Genomic DNA, 24,257 nt, shown 5'->3' with positions numbered 1-24,257 from the left:
CGACGACTATTCAGGGACATGTCTCCGACATGTTGCCGAATGGCCAAGACTATTCGGCGAATTAATCACGATACGGCAAACGGGTCTCGGTGGGAGGTGTACACGGGGGTCTGTCTATCTATCTATCTATCTATTTATGTATTATCTCTCTCTCTCTCTATATATATATATATATATATATATATATATATATATATATATATATATATATATATATATATATATATATATATATATACGGAATAAAATAATACTATAATAATAAATAGTAAACAAGAAAATATGAAAAACAAGAAGAATCATGAATATATAAGATAGGTATGGAACTAACATTTTCATTTATTTCATAATTACTTTACTATTTATTAGTTTATTTATTTCTTAATATCATTATTCTGCTATTATTTAACCTTTGTTTCATTTTCAGTTATTTAATTTATTTCTTCTTTCAGTTACTGGTTTGTTTATTAATATTACGTAAACATTCATTCATTCTAAAATATTTGTAGGAGAGCAAAACAAAAACAAGTCACATTTATACATTTTATTACACATACTATCATACATATTACCACACATATTACCACACATGGTATTTACTCGCCCACAATTCTGTCCTGCCAGGCCACTGCTTCCTGGGTGTTGTTGTAGTCCATGAGGTAGGCGCGGATTCCCGTGCTTTTATATGCCACATGGGCATCAGATGATCAGCTGTCAGAAATCTTGGCATTGTCGGAGAATTGTCCCCGACATGTCGCCGACACTTCGGGGACATGCGAAGACAATTCGGAGACGTGTCGCCAGTTATTCCGCGACAAAAAAAAGTTAAAATATCAGATTTTGAGCTCGGCGTCATGGACGCCGAATAGTCGGCGACATGTCTCCAAATTGTCCCCGAATTGTCTTGAGCATTCGCCGACATGTCGCCGAATGGTCACGAAGTGTAAGAATCTTGGTCATGCCGGCGAATTTTTTCACGTACTGATTCGGCGTCAGGTTCGTGGCCAAAATTCGGCAGTGTATTTGGGGCTTTAGTTGCGTGGTCTTTGTTGCCCTTTCCTAAACCGTCCATTATAACTGAACAATATTCCCAGGTATTTATATTCTCTTACTACCTCAATTTCCTCCTCACCAACCTTGAAATTGTAATTACTGGTTGCAACTCTACCCCTACTGAAAATTACTATTTTAGTTTTACTTCAATTTACCTTTAATTTCCACTCTAAACAATACCTGTGAAGTGATACTAAGGCTACCTTCAAGTTTTGCTCGCTATCACACAAAATAACCGTATCATCTGCGTACATAATCACCAATAATCTGAGATACGTGTTTACAAGGTCATCATTGAAATTAAGATAGTTACAATTATACTCTATAAGCTTTTCCTGCAGGTCATTAACATAGAAAGCGAATAACAATGGTGATAGGTTTTCACTTTGCCTCACTCCCATATTGCAAGTAAATGTTTCAGACAACTGTTGGCCTACCATTACACATGACTTGACATTAAAATACATACTACGAATAACATTTAGTATCTTACCATTTACATTATTATTTACAAGTTTAAACCTTCCCTCCATACCATACCAAAAGCATTTTTATAGTCAATAAATAAACAAAATAATTTCATCTTTTTCCACTGAAACAAGTCAACAACGCACTTGAGTATAAAGATGTGATCCAGTGTGGAATATTCCTCACGAAAGCCTGCTTGTGTTTCATTGATGATGTTTTGATCGTCGGAATACTGTTTGAGACGGTCGTTAAGAATGGACGTAAACAATTTCCCCATACAGCTTAAAAGGTTAATACCTCGGTAGTTATTTGCATCATTAACGTCTCCCTTGTTTTTATAAAGAGGTATTATAACGCCAGTGAGCCACTCCGATGGAAAGACACCTGTGTCAAGGATCTTATTGAATAGTTCAACATATAAAGGGCAGAGTAAGTCTTGTGTACATTTTATATATTCATTAATGATGTTGTCACTACCAGGAGACTTGCCTTTTTTCAGTTTAGCAATACAACGCTTTATCTCCGCACGTGTTATAGGGTTGTTAAGTGCGGGCGAGTCAGCGTCACTAAGTTTCATAAGCAGTTCTCTCGTTTGCATTACTATCGTCGTCCTCTGCGTAGAGCAATTTAAAGTGGTCATAAAATTTATCGAGTGGTATTTGATTATTTTTCTCTACTTTGCTACTTTTTAGAATCTTCCAGTATGCCTTTGGGTCTTTAGTTTTGTTTGCTCTTAATTGGTGAAGTATATTACTATTACCTTTATTCCTTACTCTCTTTAGCTCGCTTTTATAGTTCGTACTTTTTTAAGCAGTGTCTCAATTATCTTATCCCCAGTCTCCTCCTTGTGCACATTACAAATCATGATCTTTGGCCTCAGTTTTCCCACACTTTCAGTACTGACTTTCTCCACAGATTGCAATTTTTGGGCTGCCTCATTCCTCATATTCTCATCATCAAAGTTCATTATAATATTACCTCCAATAGTGAATCTTGAATCAGTAATCTGAATGTCACGTAATGCTTCAGAAACTTCACCTTTCAACTCTGTAGCCTTTTTATCTTGTTCAGAGGCCTTGACAACAAGTAAGTTCTTCTTAACTTTCCTCTTACGTTTGATGACCTCAGCCCAAGTTGCATCTGCTGACTCCACATGCTCGGCTCGCTGCAACACGTCTGCCACATCCTGCGCCACCTCCCCCAGCTCCTCCTTCACGCTGACCGCTCGTGACTAAACTTCTTGTTTCACTTCTGATATTTCCTTAGATAATTCCAGCTTGAATTCTTCCACTTTTTCCACAATTTTGGTAGCCAGAGATGCTTTATGAAGGCATGGGTTGCAAATCCAATTTCCTTTAGATATATTCTCCGACTTAATTCCAGGCAGATGAGCACACTTCAGATGACACCACTTAGGGCACAGACAGCACCCTGTCCATTTGTCGCCTGTGGGATCCGCACAAACGTAACAGAACTCCACCGAGTTCTTGGCTCGGCCAGCCATGTCAACTCAGCGCTTTCGCAAACAAGGCGCAGCACCTCCGACCCACGCGGCGACTCACCTCTCACTCCATTCAGATGCAGGACAAACAACATGCAACTAAAAGACAGAAACACACCGGCAAGAGGAAACCAAGTGCGACATGTGTGAAGCTGAAAACGAAGACCTGCGACACTTCCTGCTCTGGTGCCCGGCCTGTGCAGAGGAAAGGAAAAAGTGTGCGAGGCTACAGCGGCCTTACGAGGAAGAAGAAGAGGACGACACCATTGGAAAATTATTTGAAAATGAACACACCGAAGAAACAAAAGCAACAGTACACAAGTTTTGGACAATAAGAGAAAAAGGAAAATAATAGGCCCAGACAGTAGACCGATTCCTACTACTAATAAAAGACAGAAAAAAGGGCGGGAATAAGAGGAGGCACAATAACAAGCGACGAAGTAAGAAAAGAAGTTAGAGCATGGGACACAAAAATGTGGACACAAGAAATTCAAGAAAAAGCAACCCTGAAAATATATAGAACCTGCTGGAGAGAAGAGATGGGAGGACAAGAGGATCAGTGTACGACAACAGTGAAGCATCAGCCATCCTCGTCACTGCAGAACAAATAACATGAGGCTGAGAGATAGGAAAAGATTTAACAACGAGAGTACGGCGTGCACCATGTGTGGAGACGAGCTGGAGGACCTGAGGCACTTGATCATCCTGCACTGCCCGGCCCACGACGAGGAGAGAGGCAGCATCCCAGCGTCCATACCACCAGGACGAGGAGGACCATCGGAAGAGCTCTTTTTGAAAATGGAGACAGTGAAGGCAGTACTATATAAATTTTGGCAAAAAAAGAGAAAAGAAACGAAAGGAAGAGGAAACGTAAAGAAATCTAGAAACTCAAAAGACCCAGACCGAGAAAGACCACAGACCCAGAGAAAGCTACATTAGGGTTAACAGCCTCAGTTGGCAGCCTGCCGTGCTATACAAGGCAGTATTCTACTTTAAGGACTAGTATTTACTCTATCTCTATATTCATTCCCATCTAGTGCTTGGGCAATGTTCTCCGTCCCCACATTTTATTGTCTTATTGTCCAGGGGGAGGTGCATGCCGCCCCCTCCCTTGTGCTTTAATTCCTTCCTACCATTGTATCTTTCGTTTCATGGTGCTCCCTACACATGTACTAATAGTTGTATAATCACACACTGCCCTGCCTGGGGGTTGGGATGGCATGTTTCTCCCTTCTCCCTTGTTGTTTACCTGCAACAATAAACTATCAATCAATCAATCAATCAGGTTGTGCCGATATGAAGGCTGACTCTCCAACGGGTCACTGTACAGCAAGAGCAAACACGCTGCTGCTGACTCCTGTTTCTTCTGCTGCCCCTGCTGACTCTTTACTGCCGGTGCTGACTCCTGCTGCTGCTGGTGGTGCTGCTGCTGACTCCTGCTGTTGGTGGTGCCGCCGTCAGAGTCAGCACTCCACACAGCAGCCTCCGTCCAGTGGTGACCCCAAGACTCCGTGCCCGGGGCGAGGTGAGTGTGTGTGTGTGTGTGTGTGTTTACCATACCTGGGCACGATAACAGAAAACCTTATTCCTGACATTAAACACATCGCTTATGACACACTTGTGAGACCAACACTGGAATACTGCTCCCCGGTGTGGGATCCTTACACACACAGAAACATTGACAGGTTAGAACAAATCAAGGTAAAGATTCGTATTAGGTCCGTGCCAGTATCTCATAATCTACTTTATGAAACATCAGTATCTCTTCATATATCTTTTCTACAAACCTTCAACAGTCATGGAAACGCTTTGAAAATCCAATTCAAGGACTTTTTTTTTACTCTTGAAAATATGGGATAATGTTTACGAAAGCGCGTCGCCTCCTCTGCTGGCCGCGGCGACACTGCAGCCGCCGCAGCAGCTAAATAGCTCGCAGAGGGCTTAGGGTTGGGGAGCATATTTAAACTACTCCAACCGAACTTTACGACCTACTAACGGGGGGGCTGCGCCCCCCTCGACCCCCCCTTCTAACCAGGACCCCCCCCTCATGGATATATGACTTATTTCACCGAGGAGGTATTTCTCGCAACACACGCTGCAGTGTCGCCGCGGCCGCCAGAGGAGGCGACGCGCTTTCGTAAACATTATCCCATATTTTCAAGAGTAAAAAAAAAGTCCTTGAATTGGATTTTCAAAGCGTTTCCATGACTGTTGAAGGTTTGAAGAAAAGATATATGAAGAGATACTGATGTTTCATAAGGTAGGTAATGAGATACTGGCACGGACCTAAAACGAATCTTAACCCAAATCAACACCAAGGCGGCAAGGTTCATTACAAACAGTTACACTCCAACGCCTGGAATCACAACACGGATCAAACAACAGGTAAACATGGACCCTCTTCACATACGCAGACAAGCACACAGACTTACACTTATGTACAAGATCACAAACACTCACATTGACATTGATCCACATACATACTTACGCAACACAAACAGTCGACGTACTCGAAACACACACATCCATAAATACCAAACATATCACACTAACACTGACGCATACAAGCACTCATACTTTCCACGCACCATACGTGACTGGAACAGCCTCCCTCAACAGATTTTAGACTGCGGTACAATAGACTCATTCAAAAAACAAATACACTCACTTGTCACCACAACACACCAACACTAACAATTACACTTGATTCACTTCCCTCCCTGGTAATAGTGGAGATTCACTTCACGCCTCCAAAATATGATATTACGCCTCCATATTATACTTAAGGGACGAAATACATGTCCCTTAACCATAATATGAAAAAAGTAAAGGTAGTGAAAAGGCATATTATACATACGGCAGTGGTGGCAGTGTTGCCAACGATCCGGTTAGCGATGGTACGTTTAGCTATCGAATAGCCCACGCATGTGAAACCAGGTCCACCACGCGTGGTTATTTTATTTTTTTTAGAACACGCACCTTTACCTAATACTATACCCGACTCAAACCTTCACAAAACCCTTTCGGTAATGGTGCGTGTTCTAAAAAAAAAATAACCACGCGTGGTGGACCTGGTCTAACATGGGTGGGCTAATGGCTAACTAAACGTACCATCGCTAACCTAGCGTACCATCCCTAACCGGATCGTTGGCAACACTACTCACCTCCCCGCCCCCGACGACACCAACACAGCGCACGTATGTATAATATGCCTTTTCCCTACCTTTACCACTTTTCTTTACTTTTAAGTTTTTCAGCCTTCATATTATGGTTAAGGGACATGTATTTCGTCCCTTAAGTATAATACGGAGGCGTAATATCGTATTTCAGAGGCGCGTATTGAATCTTCACAATTACCCCCTCCCCTGAACACTTGACTACCCCGTCCCCCCAGCAGCCAACAAATATGCATGTTATGCACCTGTACGGGTGCCCTGGGCATCATTAATCCAGATCCAGATTCCCGATAACTGATAATAGAAAACCTTATCAGTGATAACCGATATTCGTTAACTGGAGACACAAATATAGGTGATAACCGATACCCGATATAAATCCACAATTCCGATACTAGCTAGCGATAAGTCCGATAGGCGAAAACAATACTATATTGATATTTCAAATAAAACACATATATGATTTCAAATTTTCATTATCTGTATTTTAGAAAACTTACAAAACATGAAAACCAAACGTTGACATGTACATATGGACGGTAACCGTAATACTAGAAAGGCGGAGGCTGAACGGATAGCGAGACGGCCCCACGTTCTGGAGGACGCGAGTTCAATCCCCGACCGGTGCCACCAAGCTGGGATTTTTCAGCCGCCACCGAGTGGCTTAAAACTACCCACATGCTGTCCAGAAGACCACCTATCAACCCAGACCCTAGATTCTAGGATTAAAGATGAGCTCCAGGAGGGCATCATGAGCCAATGCAAGATGGCGCCAATATAAACACTCGCCTGCACCAGAACGGGCTGGGCCGACCATCAGGCCCCACCAGGAAGAAGCCTTGGACCGACCATCAGGAACTCAGGATCCACTGGGACTACAAACACTACAAACATTGGTCTCGTGAACTGTGCATGCCACGCGGCACGCCGCCATGTGATAACACAAGCCGCTGGTCTCTGTTTGCACTTTTTACAACAGGATCAAAATATTCAGGCAGTGAATAATCATTTTTGGGGCAAAGTTAAATGATTTTCTCTATAATATAGTGATTTTTTAGTCTAACATCAAGAAAAAACGTAGTGTTTTAACCCTTAGATTTCGCCGATCGTATATATAAGTGCACTACCACACGCCCCACCCGTACAAGGATCATATATATAATCATCTCACTTTACGCTCCCTATGTTTCAAAGTTCTTGACTCAGAAGAATGGTGGAGGCATCTGGCATCTGTACACTTTCTCATTCGTCTCCAGCGCGCAGCCTACCGAAGGCCACAGATCATTTTCCACTTTGGTTCGGAATACATCTATCATGTCTTGTGACGCGTCAAGCTCCGGGCGGAAGTAGAGTGTGGGCGAATTGAAGTGACACAGACTTTGATGACTGCCATGGTAGTGACATTGACAGAGGAGGGAGGGGCAAGTAGGTAGAGAGAGAGAGACAGAGAGAGAGAGAGAGAGAGAGAGTGTGGGATGCTTCCATGCGACACATCACGGGCACGAGAAAATGTGCAATACTTTCGGCTGTCATAACTTTTTTTATTATTATTAGGAGAGAAGTTTTATTACACCACCACATATACATATATATATATATATATATATATATATATATATATATATATATATATATATATATATATATATATATATATATATATATATATATATATATATATATATATATATATATATATATATATATATATATATATATATATATATATATATATATATATATATATATATATATATATATATATATATATATATATATATATATATATATATATATATATATCTTGTCCAACTTTTCCTTAAAGTCATGAATGTTCCTTGCACAAACCACTCCTCCTCCAGCCTATTCCATAGCTCAATGCTTCTGTTTGGGAAGCTAAAGTTTTCACATCTTGCCTACACGTGGTCGCCTCAACTTCTTTCCATGTTCTCTCGCTTCTCTCTCGTTGCACACACACACAGGTCCTCTCTGTCCAAATGCTCCACTCTGCTCACCACCCTGCACACTGCTATCAGGTCTCCTCTTTCTCTTCTTCTCTCCAGGGTTATGAGCCCCATGCTATTGAGTCTCTCCTCCTAAGTCCTCCGACATACAAAACTCATTCAAGTATATAGTATCGGCTGAAAATCAGCCGATAACGATACCGATACTCTTAAAATGTGCCAATACCACCGATACTCATACCGATACTCTTAAAATGTGCCAATACCACCGATACTCATACCGATACTCTTAAAATGTGCCGATACCACCGATACTCATACCGATACTCTTAAAATGTGGCAATACCACCGATACTCATACTGATACATCGGTACACCCCTAGTCTTCACTGCGCTAAACAGCACACTATTATTGGCGAATAGTCTAGTGGAAGACTTAGGCGTTGAGAGTGGAAGATCGTTAACGGTGCCTTGTGGGACACCTGAAGAAACAGGGACGGTGTCACATGAAGATCCGTCAAGAGGAACACGTTGAGTCCAGTTAGTAAGAAATGCAGTGATCCAGTGTAGAATAGGTCCTGAAATACCATAGTATTTCAGTTTTAATGTCAGTCTTTTGTGCGGGACTTTGTCGAAGGCTTTGGCAACATCTAAAACAAATGGGTGTGTTAGATACCACTGCTGTGAGGGAAAGGAACAGTAACTGGGTGTGTTGGCAACCACTGCTGTGAAGGAAAGGAACAGTAACTGGGTGTGTTAGCAACCACTGCTGTGAAGGAAAGGAACAGTAACCGGGTGTGTTGGCAACCACTGCTGTGAAGGAAAGGAACAGTGACTGGGTGTGTTAGCAACCACTGCTGTGAAGGAAAGGAACAGTAACTGGGTGTGTTGGCAACCACTGCTGTGAAGGAAAGGAACAGTGACTGGGTGTGTTGGCAACCACTGCTGTGAAGGAAAGGAACAGTAACTGGGTGTGTTGGCAACCACTGCTGTGAAGGAAAGGAACAGTGACTGGGTGTGTTGGCAACCACTGCTGTAAAGGAAAGGAACAGTGACTGGGTGTGTTAGCAACCACTGCTGTAAAGGAAAGGAACAGTAACTGGGTGTGTTGGCAACCACTGCTGTGAAGGAAAGGAACAGTAACTGGACGTGTTCAGGGGGTCAGTATGAGGTGTTTGGCTCATGTTCATTTCATGCATTTCATGTATCCATGTATCCCGACACACTGGCATGGTCTCGTCCACCCACTTGTCCCGCCAAGACAGATGTCCATCCCTTGGTTAATCTCGCCCACCTGAGGGTGGCCGGCACGCCCAGTTTGAAGAGCACTGCTCTGTGCACTTTTCAATTGTATTCTCTCCCTGATGTCCTTTTTATGGTTTCTGTTCTCTGTTGTGGTTCTGCCCCTTCTTGGTTTTCAGTTTCCCTTTTCCTGAAGGTCTTTACAAGGTGCTTTTCAGCTGCCTGCTACACGGTGCCTCCAAAATGTTGAAGGCAGTTAATTCATTACTCTGGGTCTGTTTTGACCCAGTTTATTTGGTGTAGTTTTCACAATATTGTGGTTGACAACTAGTAACTGATATGCTTTGTTATACATTTTAGTAATTTGCAGCTGCTTTTTTATTTTGAATCATGTTTGTATGAGGATGTGATCTTTGTCCCCACAGCCCCGCCGGTGCTGAGCAGAAGTGAGGGTCTGAGGCGGTGCTGTGCTCAGCGCTCCCTGCGTCTTTGCTGCCGCTGATCTCTGTTGCAGTGGAGGCTGCAAGGCAGGGCACCAGCAGGAACAGACTGTCTGTGGTGTGAGGATTAGGGGTGATCACGAGAGCCTCCTCACCACCACCACCACCTTGCTGCTGGCATCTCCAGCCATAAAGGAAAGGAAAAGTTTGAGTGCAAGAAGACTTGAGAGTGAGAGCAGGTCCACTAGACACAGCCTTGCACACACTGGTGAAGGAAACCATGAGTGCCAAGAGTGTGGGAAAAGACTCCCTGGGAAGGGTGACCTCACCAAGTACACCCACACACTCTGGAGGAAGACCTCATGAATGCTGTGAGTGTGGTAAAAAGTTCAGTAGAAAGAGGTACCTCAACACACACACCCTGATACACACTGGTGAAAGACCTCATGAATGCTGTAAGTGTGAGAAAACGTTCAATCAGAAGAGTAACCTCATCAGACACACCCTTACACACACTGGTGAAAGACCTCATGAATGCCATGATTGTGGGAAAAAGTTCAGTAGGAAGAGTTACCTCAAGAAACACACCCTTACACACACTGGTGAAAGTCCTCATGAATGCCATGATTCTGGGAAAAAGTTCAGTAGGAAGAGTGACCTCAAGAAACACACCCTTACACACACTGGTGAAAGTCCTCATGAATGCCGTGAGTGTGACAAAACATTCAGCAGTAAGAGTGACCTTAAGAAACACACCCTTACACACACTGGTGAAAGACCTCATGAATGCCATGAGTGTGGCAAAAAGTTCAATCAGAGGAGTAACCTCAACACACACACCCTTATACACACTGGTGAAAGACCTCATGAATGCCGTGAGTGTGGTAAAAAGTTCAGTAGGAAGTGTGACCTCAAGAAACACACCCTTACACACACTGGTGAAAGACCTCATGAATGCCGTGAGTGTGGTAAAAAGTTCAGTAGGAAGGGTGACCTCAAGAAACACACCCTTACACACACTGGTGAAAGACCTCATGAATGCCGTGAGTGTGGCAAAAAGTTCAGAGCCAAGAGTGACCTGAACACACACACTTTTATACACACTGGTGAAAGACCTCATGAATGCCATGAGTGTGGCAAGAGGTTCATTTCTATGTCTGTGTTGAACACACACATCTTCAGACACTCTGGCCTGAGAGAGTTCAAGTGTGATGTTTGTAAGAAACATTTCAAGACCAAGCAGGATATTGCTCGGCACATGAATATCCACTTCCCCTGAGGTGTTGTGTTGTGCTGCTGTAAGTGTTATGCACGGAACTTTCCATATGACTCAAGAATCACGTGACAGTACAATTCTGTATAGCTTGCACTTCTCTCTGCCATCAGTGGTCAGTTACAGGCTGGCAGCCGCGACATCCACACGTTTGTCACTTGTCTTGTCCGCTGTTTGTATACACCGTTCTTGTTGTGCTTTACAGATAAATATATTGTGGACTAAAAACATGGACCTTTTCATAAACTCAACCAAAGTAATATATGTGGTGGGGGGCAGCGTTTGGTAGCCCATCCTGGTTCTGCTGACAGGCCTGACCAAACAGCTGTTTTCCTCGATGCATCTGCCTAAGGTAAGCCTGCCGCCCATGGCAGGTTTACCTTAGGCAGACGCATAGGGAGGAATTACATAGCTCAGGGCTGGACGCTGCGGAACGCCTAGCCTCTGGCCTTGTTGTCATTTCGGAATGGGGCAAAGGGAACTTCGTGTCCTTCAGTACCTCAAAAACTCAATTTCTCCAGACATATTTCCCCTGTCCTTCGACAACACTCAGCCATCCCCATCACCCCGGGACGCAGGGCCAGTGTGTCACCAGGGTTACCCCAGCGTGCCTTTCCCAGGTGTCCCCAGGTACCCATTTATCGACCAGCCCGAAAGGAAGGATGAACAGCTGGGTGGACTGCACGCCGACTGCCCGGGCCGGGGTTCAAACCCAGACCACGCTAACCACTGCACCACGGACACGTAATGATGGAACTCATTGCTTATAATATACCGAAGAGAGAGAGAGAGAGAGAGTATATTTGTCTGTGTTTCTCTCATTTTTTTCATGGTTCCCTTCTTTTCTTCAGTTACTCTTTTCCTATCTTTATCTCACACTGTTTTGTTTCATGTGTTATTTCTCTAATTTGTTTATTAATCTCTCCATCTTCATCTCTTTACTTTCTCTTTGAAGCTTGCCATCTCATTCTTTCTTTCATTTGATTCTCTCTCTCTCTCTCTCTCTCTCTCTCTCTCTCTCTCTCTCTCTCTCTCTCTCTCTCTCTCTCTCTCTCTCTCTCTCTCTCTCTCTCTCTCTCTCTCTCTCTCTCTCTCTCTCTCTCTCTGACATTCTTTTTCTCACATTCTCTCAATCTCATTCTCATTCTCTCTCAGTCTCTCTGTTTCTCATTCTCATTATCATTCTCCCTCATTTCATTCTCCCTCATTTTCATTTTCCTCTCAATCTCATTCTTATTCCCTCTCTCCCATTCTGCCATTTCCATTCCCTCTCTCATTCTCTAATTCCTATAATCTCATTCTCTTTCTCATTCTCTCTCATTATCATTCTCATTACCTCTCTCATTCTCTCTCTCTCTCTCTCACACTCACACACACACACACACATTCTTATTCTCTCATTCTATCACATCCTCTCTCTCTCTCTTACAGGAGTTATCTTTGTTACTTATTCCACTCTTGTAAGTCTTTTTTTTCATCTCTGGTGATCAAGACATATCCACCATTCCACAACCATTTCTCTCCCTAAAAAACATGTAACCAACCCATCTCAGTATCTGGTGCCTGACCTGTATGTTGTATTGTCTCCATTTACTGGATAATATAAATCTAACAATGACTTGCATGATTGTGTAACACGGTTAGTTGACGTCGATCGAGTCAAAAATACATGTTATTTGCGTATGGGTAAGTTTTTCTCTTTCCTGCCCCAATACTTCCTTCTATTTACTCGTAGTGAGTTTTGATCAAATCTGCGACGCTCTACATAGAAGGCTGTACATGCCTTTGATAAATAAGGCCATGGTCATTATATAATGAACTTTATACAGAGGAAGTGTGAGGGATCAAATAAGGTGAGTGTGGAACATTTCTTCTACGGAATAAAGACAAGGAAATTCTAGTGTTTTTGTATTAAAACCTGTACATATATCCTTAGTGTATATACTGCAGCAGCTGAATAACTAAAAAACATATGATATGTGGAAGAAATATGGCATCCAGTGTTTTGGGTGGAATTGCTGGTTCCGCCCACCAGCTAAGCTCCGCCCCCTTTCCCCCTTGCTTCACCTCACAGTGAAGAGCGACCCACTGAGGGCCACTCCATGTATATAATTCCTCCGAGGTGGCAACCCGGGCGTCCCCCCTGCCCTGTGCCCCGGGGTGCTGGCTCCTCCCCCAGGCTCAAGGGACAAGGAGACGCATATGAGCACCGGGGCCACGCGCAGCTATAGAGTGTGCCCCAAACTTTACCTTTATCCTCTGCGTGGAGACAAGAAAATAAGATGTCCTTCACAACAACGTGTGGACTGGCATGTAGGAGACTGGGGGAGCACCAAGCTGTTGTTTAAAGCAAGAACGGGAACCCTGGAGGCGAATGGCAGGAACAGGGACGCGGGAAACAGAGCTGTGGCTGCAGGACACGAGAGAGAGAAACGGTGGAACATCTAACTGTAGAATGCAGCAGCTGTGAGAGGCAGAGGGAGTAACAGCCCCAGTGTGACAGTAACAGGCAGGGAGGAGTGGGGCAGGAGGACAACGGGGCAGTGTGCACAGTGTTGGGGCTGTGTGGAGGCAGGGAGGGAGTAACAGCCTCAGTGTGACAGTAACTGGCAGGGAGGAGTGGGACAGGAGGACAACGGGGCTGTGTGGAGGCAGGGAGGGAGTAACAGCCCCAGTGTGACAGTAACAGGCAGGGAGGAGTGGGACAGGAGGACAACGGGGCAGTGTGCACAGTGTTGGGGCTGTGTGGAGGCAGGGAGGGAGTAACAGCCTCAGTGTGACAGTAACAGGCAGGGAGGAGTGGGACAGGAGGACAACGGGGCTGTGTGGATGCAGGGAGGGAATAACAGCCTCAGTGTGACAGTAACTGGCAGGGAGGAGTGGGACAGGAGGACAACGGGGCTGTGTGGAGGCAGGGAGGGAGTAACAGCCCCAGTGTGACAGTAACAGGCAGGGAGGAGTGGGACAGGAGGACAATGGGCAGTGTGCACAGTGTTGGGGCTGTGTGGAGGCAGGGAGGGAGTAACAGCCTCAGTGTGACAGTAACAGGCAGGGAGGAGTGGGGCAGGAGGATAACGGGGCTGTGTGGAGGCAGGGAAAGAGGAGTGGGACAGGAAGACAACGGGGCAGTGTGGAGGCAGGGAGGGAGTAACAGCCCCAGTGTGACAGTAACAGGCAGGAGGACAACGGGGCAGTGTGAACAGTGTTGGGGCTGTGTGGAGGCAGGGAGGAGTAACAGCCTCAGTGTGACAGTAACAGGCAAGGAGGAGTGGGACAGGAAGACAACGGGGCAGTGTGGAGGCAGGGAGGAGTAACAGGCAGGAGGAGTGGGACAGGAGGACAACGGGGCAATGTGCACAATGTTGGGGCTGTGTGGAGGCAGAGAGGTTGTTAACAGGCTCAGTGTGACAGTAACAGGCAGGGAGGAGGGACAGGAGGACAACGGGGAAGTGCACAGTGTTGGTGCTGTGTGGAGGCAGGGTGGGAGTAACAGCCTCAGTGTGACAGTACCAGGCAGGGAGGAGTGGGGCAGGAGGACAACGGGGAAGTGTGCACAGTGTTGGGGCTGTGGAGGCAGGGAGGAGTAACAGCCCCAGTGTGACAGTAACAGGCAGGAGGAGGAGTGGGAAAGGAGGACAACGGGGAAGTGTGGAGGCAGGGAGGGAGTAACAGCCTCAGTGTGACAGTAACATGCAGCGAGGAGGAGGGGGAGGACAACGGGGAAGTGTGTGCACAGTTGGGGCTGTGTGGAGGCAGGGAGGGACAGCCTCAGTGTGACAGTCAGTAACAGGCAGGGAGGAGTGGGACAGGAGGACAACGAGGCAGTGTGCACAGTGTTGGGGCTGTGTGGAGGCAGGGAGGAGTAACAGCCTCAGTGTGACAGTAACAGGCAGGGGACAGGAGGCCAGAGGAGGACAACAGTGTTGGGGAGACAAAAGCAGAAAGCCTTGCCAGGACAGCCCAAGTGTTCCTCACGGTGCAGGAAAAAAGGCACAAATGCTTGCATGAATAAGTCCAGGGAAAAGGCTTGAAAACAAGTGATTCAAGCTGGAAAGTATAGAGCGATGGTGTATGCCAGTGAGGCCGGAGATGAATGGTCTAACGCCATTGCCGAGCCGTGTGTGATGACAGCTGATGAGAATATGAGGAGGAGGACCCGCGATGGGGCGCCTGAGGTCACCAGGACAAGGCCATGACCGAGACCAAGACATGAAGTGTGAAGACATGAGCTCGTGTGCATGAGAGCAAATGGATTAAGAACTGCATGCGAATGGTTGGTGACAGTGGTATGCGAGTCAGGTGGGTGAGCAGAGAGGAAGGGAGGCGTTTCTTTGAATGGAAGGTGACTGACAGGAACAGTGAGGGTCTAGAATGGGATGTGAGAAAGTGGAAGAGAGAGATAGACAGTGCAGTGAAAGGTGACGGTCTGAGGAGGTGGAAGCATGCGATGGAGCGAAAGACTACTTTGGAGTGGTACAGGGAAAAGGAAGCCCCGCAGTGTGTCAGCTGCATGATGGAAGCCTGGGTGGTGATCTTCTCTGCCAAGCTCGAGCGCAGTGTATGAATGTGAATGCAAGAAACTACAGGTGGTCTGAGTCCCGCAGCAAAGTGTGTCAGATGTGTGACAGGGGTGTGGATGAAACTGTGGCGCATGTGATGCGGTGTGTGGGAGGTACCGGAGAGAAAGGACGGAGATGATGAGGGTGGCACTGATGGGCTGGGAGGTGAATGGAAGGATTGCAAGAACAGAGAGGGAATGGATGCTGGTGTGTGGGAGGTACCGGAGAGAAAGGACGGAGATGATGAGGGTGGCAATGAGTGAGATGGGCTGGGAGGTGAATGGGAGGATTGCAGGAACAGAGAGGGAATGGATGCTGGTGTGTGGGAGGTACCGGAGAGAAAGGACGGAGATGATGAGGGTGGCACTGATGGGCTGGGAGGTGAATGGGAGGATTGCAGGAACTCAGACGGAATGGATGCAGGTGTGTTGTATATAACTCAGAGAAGGGACGGAGATGATGAGGGTGGCACTGATGGGCTGGGAGGTGAATGGGAGGATTGCAGGAACAGAGAGGGAATGGATGCTGGTGTGTGGGAGGTACCGGAGAGAAAGGACGGAGATGATGAGGGTGGCACTGATGGGCTGGGAGGTGAATGGGAGGATTGCAGGAACAGAGAGGGAATGGATGCTGGTGTGTGGGAGGTACCGGAGAGAAGGGACGGAGATGATGAGGGTGGCACTGATGGGCTGGGAGGTGAATGGGAGGATTGCAGGAACAGAGGGAATGGATGCTGGTGTGTGGGAAGTACCGGAGAGAAAGGACGGAGATGATGAGGGTGGCACTGATGGGCTGGGAGGTGAATGGGAGGATTGCAGGAACAGAGAGGGAATGGATGCTGGTGTGTGGAAGGTACTGGAGAGAAGGGACGGAGATGATGAGGGTGGCACTGATGGGCTGGGAGGTGAATGGGAGGATTGCAGGAACGGAGAGGGAATGGATGCTGGTGTGTGGAAGGTACTGGAGAGAAAGGACGGAGATGATGAGGGTGGCACTGATGGGCTGGGAGGTGAATGGGAGGATTGCAGGAACGGAGAGGGAATGGATGCTGCTGCTGCTGGGACAGTGCTGAAGCAAATGAGAGAATTATAGAAATCATGAAGAGTTTTCTGTGGTATGCAGGAAATAGGGAATAGGATGATTAGTAATGGATACCGCTTGTTTTGTTTTATTTTTCCAGGTTGTGCCGATATGAAGGCTGACTCTCCAACGGGTCACTGTACAGCAAGAGCAAGAGCAAGCACGCTGCTGCTGACTCCTGTTTCTGCTGCTGCTGCTGACTCCTGCTGCTGCTGACTCCTGCTGCTGCTGCTGCTGGTGACCCCTGCTGGTGCTGGTGCCGCCGTCAGAGTCAGCACTCCACACAGCAGCCTCCGTCCAGTGGTGACCCCAAGACTCCGTGCTCGGGGCGAGGTGAGTGTGTGTGTGTGTGTGTGTGTGTGTGTGTGTGTGTGTGTGTGTGTGTGTTTACCATACCTGGGCACGATAACAGAAAACCTTATTCCTGACATTAAACACATCGCTTATGACACACTTGTGAGACCAACACTGGAATACTGCTCCCCGGTGTGGGATCCTTACACACACAGAAACATTGACAGGTTAGAACAAATCAACACCAAGGCGGCAAGGTTCATTACAAACAGTTACACTCCAACGCCTGGAATCACAACACGGATCAAACAACAGGTAAACATGGACCCTCTTCACATACGCAGACAAGCACACAGACTTACACTTATGTACAAGATCACAAACACTCACATTGACATTGATCCACATACATACTTACGCAACGCAAACAGTCGACGTACTCGAAACACACACATCCATAAATACCAAACATATCACACTAACACTGACGCATACAAGCACTCATACTTTCCACGCACCATACGTGACTGGAACAGCCTCCCTCAACAGATTTTAGACTGCGGTACAATAGACTCATTCAAAAAACAAATACACACTCACTTGTCACCACAACACACCAACACTAACAATTACACTTGATTCACTTCCCTCCCTGGTAATAGTGGAGATTCACTTCACGCCTCCAAACTACGATATTACGCCTCCATATTATACTTAAGGGACGAAATACATGTCCCTTAACCATAATATGAAGGCTGAAAAACTTAAAAGTAAAGAAAAAGTGGTAAAGGTAGTGAAAAGGCATATTATACATACGGCAGCGGTGGCAGTGTTGCCAACAATCCGGTTAGCGATGGTACGTTTAGCTATCGATTAGCCCACGCATGTGAAACCAGGTCCACCACGCGTGGTTATTTTATTTTTTTAGAACACGCACCTTTACCTAATACTATACCCGGCTCAAACCTTCATAAAACCCTTTCGGTAAAGGTGCGTGTTCTAAAAAAAAATAACCACGCGTGGTGGACCTGGTCTCACATGCGTGGGCTAATGGCTAACCTAGCGTACCATCCCTAACCAGATCATTGGCAACACTACTCACCTCCCTGCCGCCGCCGACACCAACACAGCGCACGTATGTATAATATGCCTTTTCCTTACCTTTACCACTTTTCTTTACTTTTAAGTTTTTCAGCCTTCATATTATGGTTAAGGGACATGTATTTCGTCCCTTAAGTATAATACGGAGGCGTAATATCGTATTTCAGAAGCGCGTATTGAATCTTCACAATTACCCCCTCCCCTGCACACTCGACTCCCCCGTCCCCCCAACAGCCAACAAATGTGCGTGTTATGCACCTGTACGTGTGCCCTGCGCATCATTAATCCAGACCCAGATCCAGATTCCCGATAACTGATAATAGAAAACCTCATCAGTGATAACCGATATTCGTTAACTGGAGACACAAAATGTATAGGCGATAACCGATACCCGATATAAATCCACATTTCTGATACTAGCTAGCAATAAGTCCGATAGGCGAAAACAATACTATATTGATATTTCAAATAAAACACATATATGATTTCAAATTTTCATTATCTGTATTTTAGAAAACTTACAAAACATGACAACCACACGTTGACACGTACATATGGACGGTAACCGTAATACTAGAAAGGCGGAGGCTGAACGGATAGCGAGACGGCCCCACGTTCTGGAGGACGCGAGTTCAATCCCCGACCGGTGCCACCAAGCTGGGACTTTTCAGCCGCCACCGAGTGCCTTAAAACTACCCACATTCTGTCCAGAAGACCACCTATCAACCCAGACCCTAGATTCTAGGATTAAAGATGAGCTCCAGTAGGGCATCATGAGCCAATGCAAGATGGCGCCACTATAAACACTCGCCTGCACCAGAATGGGCTGGGCCGACCATCAGGCCCCACTGGGAAGAAGCCTTGGACCGACCATCAGGAACTCAGGATCCAATGGGAAGAAACCTACCAGTGCAATAGGCCAAGACATAACCCAAGACATGCACAAACCACTTCCTCCTCCAGCCTATTCCATAGCTCAATGCTTCTGTTTGGGAAGCTAAAGTTTTTCACATCTTGCCTACACGTGGTCGCCCTCAACTTCTTTCCATGTTCTCTCGTTTCTCTCTCGTTGCACACACACACAGGTCCTCTCTGTCCAAATGCTCCACTCTGCTCACCACCCTGCACACTGCTATCAGGTCTCCTCTTTCTCTTCTTCTCTCCAGGGTTGTGAGCCCCATGCTATTGAGTCTCTCCTCCTAAGTCCTCTGACGTACAAAACTCATTCAAGTATCGGTAGTATCGGCTGAAAATCAGCTGATAACGATACCGATACTCTTAAAATGTGCCGATACCACCGATACTGATACCGATACTCTTAAAATGTGCCGATACCACCGATACTGATACCGATACTCTTAAAATGTGCCGATACCACCGATACTGAAACCAATACTCTTAAAATGTGCCGATACTGATACCGATACTCTTAAAATGTGCCGATACCACCAATACTGATACCAATACTCTTAAAATGTGCCGATACCACCGATACTCATACCGATACTCTTAAAATGTGCCAATACCACCGATACTCATACTGATACATCGGTACACCCCTAGTCTTCACTGCGCTAAACAGCACACTATTATTGGCAAATAGTCTAGTGGAAGACTTAGGCGTTGAGAGTGGAAGATCGTTAACGGTGCCTTGTGGGACACCTGAAGAAACAGGGACGGTGTCACATGAAGATCCGTCAAGAGGAACACGTTGAGTCCAGTTAGTAAGAAATGCAGTGATCCAGTGTAGAATAGGTCCTGAAATACCATAGTATTTCAGTTTTAATGTCAGTCTTTTGTGCGAGACTTTGTCGAAGGCTTTGGCAACATCTAAAACAAATGGGTGTGTTAGATACCACTGCTGTGAAGGAAAGGAACAGTAACTGGGTGTGTTGGCAACCACTGCTGTGAGGGAAAGGAACAGTGACTGGGTGTGTTGGCAACCACTGCTGTGAGGGAAAGGAACAGTGACTGGGTGTGTTGGCAACCACTGCTGTGAGGGAAAGGAACAGTAACTGGGTGTGTTGGCAACCACTGCTGTGAAGGAAAGGAACAGTTACTGGGTGTGTTGGCAACCACTGCTGTGAGGGAAAGGAACAGTGACTGGGTGTGTTGGCAACCACTGCTGTGAAGGAAAGGAACAGTTACTGGGTGTGTTGGCAACCACTGCTGTGAGGGAAAGGAACAGTAACTGGGTGTGTTAGCAACCACTGCTGTGAAGGAAAGGAACAGTTACTGGGTGTGTTGGCAACCACTGCTGTGAAGGAAAGGAACAGTAACTGGGTGTGTTAGCAACCACTGCTGTGAAGGAAAGGAACAGTAACTGGGTGTGTTAGCAACCACTGCTGTGAAGGAAAGGAACAGTGACTGGGTGTGTTGGCAACCACTGCTGTGAAGGAAAGGAACAGTAACTGGGTGTGTTGGCAACCACTGCTGTGAGGGAAAGGAACAGTAACTGGATGTGTTCAGGGGGTCAGTATGAGGTGTTTGGCTCATGTTCATTTCATGTATCCATGTATCCCGACACGCTGGCATGGTCTCGTCCACCCACTTGTCCCGCCAAGACAGCCGTCCATCCCTTGGTTAATCTCGCCCACCTGAGGGTGGCCGGCATGCCCAGTTTGAAGAGCACTGCTCTGTGCACTTTTCAATTGTATTCTCTCCTTGATGTCCTTTTTATGGTGTCTGTTCTCTGGTGTGGTTCTGCCCCTTCTTGGTTTTCAGTTTCCCTTTTCCTGAAGGTCTTTACAAGGTGCTTTTCAGCTGCCTGCTACACGGTGCCTCCAAAATGTTGAAGGCAGTTAATTCATTACTCTGGGTCTATTTTGACCCAGTTTATTTGGTGTAGTTTTCACAATATTGTGGTTGACAACTTGTAACTGATATGCTTTGTTATACATTTTAGGAATTTGCAGCTGCTTTTTTTATTTTGAATCATGTTTGTATGAGGATGTGATCTTTGTCCCCACAGCCCCGCCGGTGCTGTGCAGACGTGAGAGTCTGAGGCGGTGCTGTGCTCAGCGCTCCCTGCGTCTTTGCTGCCGCTGATCTCTGTTGCAGTGGAGGCTGCAAGGTAGGGCACCAGCCTGAGTGCCCGGGACCAGCAGGAACAGACTGTCTGTGGTGTGAGGATCAGGGGTGACCAGGAGAGCCTCACCACCACCACCACCACCACCACCACCTTGCTGCTGGCATCTCCAGCCATAAAGGAAAGGAAAAGTTTGAGTGCAAGAAGACTTGAGAGTGAGAGCAGGTCCACTAGACACAGCCTTCCACACACTGGTGAAGGAAACCATGAGTGCCAAGAGTGTGGGAAAAGACTCCCTGGGAAGGGTGACCTCACCAAGTACACCCACACACTCTGGTGAAAGACCTCATGAATGCCGTAAGTGTGGGAAAACGTTCAATCAGAAGAGTAACCTCAACAGACACACCCTTACACACACTGGTGAAAGACCTCATGAATGCCGTGAGTGTGGCAAAAAGTTCAGTCAAAAGAGTAACCTCAACACACACACCCTTACACACACTGGTGAAAGACCTCATGAATGCCATGATTGTGACAAAACGTTCAGCAGTAAGAGTGACCTCAAGAAACACACCCTTACACACACTGGTGAAAGACCTCATGAATGCCGTGAGTGTGGCAAAAAGTTCAATCAGAGGAGTAACCTCAACACACACACCCTTACACACACTGGTGAAAGACCTCATGAATGCCATGAGTGTGGCAAAAAGTTCAGTAGGAAGAGTGACCTCGAGAAACACACCCTTACACACACTGGTGAAAGACCTCATGAATGCTATGAGTGTGGCAAAAAGTTCCATCAGAAGAGTCACCTCAAGAATCACACCCTTACACACACTGGTGAAAGACTTCATGAATGCTATGAGTGTGGCAAAAAGTTCCATCAGAAGAGTCACCTCAAGAATCACACCCTTACACACACTGGTGAAAGACTTCATGAATGCTATGAGTGTGGCAAAAAGTTCCATCAGAAGAGTCACCTCGAGAAACACACCCTTACACACACTGGTGAAAGTCCTCATGAATGCAGTGAGTGTGGCAAAAAGTTCAGTGATAAGAGTAACCTCAACACACACACCCTTATACACACTGGTGAAAGACCTCATGAATGTCATGAGTGTGGCAAAAAGTTCAATCAGAAGAGTACCCTCAACACACACACCCTTAGACACAGTGGTGAAAGACCTCATGAATGCCAAGAGTGTGGCAAGAGGTTCATTTCTATGTCTGTGTTGAACAAGCACATCTTCAGACACTCTGGCCTGAGAGAGTTCAAGTGTGATGTTTGTAAGAAACATTTCAAGACCAAGGGGGATATTGCCCAGCACATGAAGATTCACTTCCCCTGAGGTGCCGTGTTGTGCTGCTCGATGTGTTATGCATGTGTGTGTGTGTGTGTGTGTGTGTGTGTGTGTGTGTGTGAAGAATAGAAGAATAGAATAGAATGCATTTATTGCTCAGACTTTTACAATAAAAGTATGGAGCACAGCCCCTGTGTAACCAGTTATATCATCAACTCTTTATCTAAAATGCCTCAGAACTAATTTAATAAAATGAGCCAAATTGCTTAGCATGTGCACATTCATCCCCTATTTGTTCACCATTACATTTATCACAATACCATTCTTCTCTTCTGATATCACGGTACCTGCCACTAACAACTGGTAATTGGTTATTTCCTGTGAGAATCTTACTTCTATTAATACGGTTCGTATTACTTAGTTTAACAAGGTAATCCTCAATCCCATAAATTTCTTTATACATACTGTAACTACTACATATGCCTTTTGTTGTTATATTCCTATACCAAGTTGATATCCATAAATATTTCAACCTCTGCTCAACGGTCTTCCTAAACAACTTAACATTGTTGATGGTTTGTGGCTGCCATACGCCTGACAGACCACATTCAATACATATACGTTTTATATAGTCCAACCATGGCAATATAAAAGTACCAGACATACATAAGTGCAATAAACATGTGTACATAACATAACTCAGCTCAGTATTTTTTCCCGTAATTAACCTTGACCAATAATTTATCATCCTGCATTTTATAGATATTTCCAGTGGATACATTCCTGATTCCCCATATACAATATCTGTACTTGTATACCTATGTACATACATTACATATTTAAGATGCCTCATCTGTAAAGATTCCAGTTCCCTTATAATGTCATAACCCCATATTTCGCATGCGTAAGTCGCAGCTGTCACCACCATACTATTGTACATTTCTAATTGTATATCAAATGGCAAATCATATTTTCGAGAAGTCCCAATCAGCTGATACATGACCGTAAGCCCCAAATACACTGCCGAATTTTGGCTCACGAATGTGCGCGAATATGCAAGTCATCCTCTGTCGCGAGCAAGTTCGGCATCTTTCTTGCCTGTTCTTGGCCGTTCGGGGACATGTCTGCGTCCACCTCGCGACTTTTAACAGTTGGTCACGACCGCCACGAAAGTTTCATGTTGCATGAAAAATTCGTGGCCGTTCGCCGAATGTGCACGAATGCAAAATGGACGCCGAATTGTTGCCGAAATGTCGCTGACAATTCGGCGTCCGATTCGCGGTGTTCGGTGAATTGTCGCCGAATTTTGACCGTTGAAATTTTAATTTTATTGGCAAATTTGTCGACGACTATTCAGGGACATGTCTCCGACATGTTGCCGAATGGCCAAGACTATTCGGCGAATTAATCACGATACGGCAAACGGGTCTCGGTGGGAGGTGTACACGGGGGTCTGTCTATCTATCTATCTATCTATCTATTTATGTATTTTCTCTCTCTCTCTCTCTCTCTCTCTCTCTCTCTCTCTCTCTCTCTCTCTCTATCTATATATCTATATATATATATATATATATATATATATATATATATATATATATATATATATATATATATATATATATATATATATATACGGAATAAAATAATACTATAATAATAAATAGTAAACAAGAAAATATGAAAAACAAGAAGAATCATGAATATATAAAATAGGTATGGAACTAACATTTTCATTTATTTCATAATTAATTTACTATTTATTAGTTTATTTATTTCT

General features: G+C 45.4%; 2 protein-coding genes across 9 annotated transcripts in view; both read left to right on the top strand.

The window, feature by feature from the left end:
- The window catches only part of LOC126989677 (zinc finger protein OZF-like), a 46,058-nt gene extending 34,745 nt beyond the window's left edge, over nucleotides 1-11,313 (top strand). Inside the window, exon 2 of the mRNA XM_050848286.1 lies at nucleotides 11,125-11,313. The gene's annotated coding sequence lies outside the window, so the exon portion shown is untranslated. The remainder of the gene's footprint in view (nucleotides 1-11,124) is intronic.
- Nucleotides 1-23,639, top strand: part of LOC126989675 (zinc finger protein 84-like) — a 75,189-nt gene extending 51,550 nt beyond the window's left edge. For 4 of the 8 annotated variants that reach the window (XM_050848284.1, XM_050848282.1, XM_050848279.1 and 1 more), the window contains exons 2-3: nucleotides 4,308-4,547; nucleotides 21,123-23,639. In XM_050848284.1, the coding sequence (XP_050704241.1) occupies nucleotides 21,446-22,528 (1,083 nt within the window). In that variant the 5' untranslated portion in view covers nucleotides 4,308-4,547; nucleotides 21,123-21,445 and the 3' untranslated portion in view covers nucleotides 22,529-23,639. Of the gene's footprint in view, nucleotides 1-4,307; nucleotides 4,548-16,956; nucleotides 17,090-21,122 lie in introns of those variants that run through there. The other 4 variants (XM_050848281.1, XM_050848283.1, XM_050848280.1 and 1 more) reach the window with 2 other exon arrangements.
- The last annotated feature ends 618 nt before the right edge of the window (nucleotides 23,640-24,257 follow it).

This window comes from Eriocheir sinensis, unplaced genomic scaffold (genome assembly GCF_024679095.1).
Source record: "Eriocheir sinensis breed Jianghai 21 unplaced genomic scaffold, ASM2467909v1 Scaffold1268, whole genome shotgun sequence".
Classification (NCBI taxonomy): domain Eukaryota; kingdom Metazoa; phylum Arthropoda; class Malacostraca; order Decapoda; family Varunidae; genus Eriocheir; species Eriocheir sinensis.
This window is presented reverse-complemented; position numbering and strand designations above follow the sequence as displayed.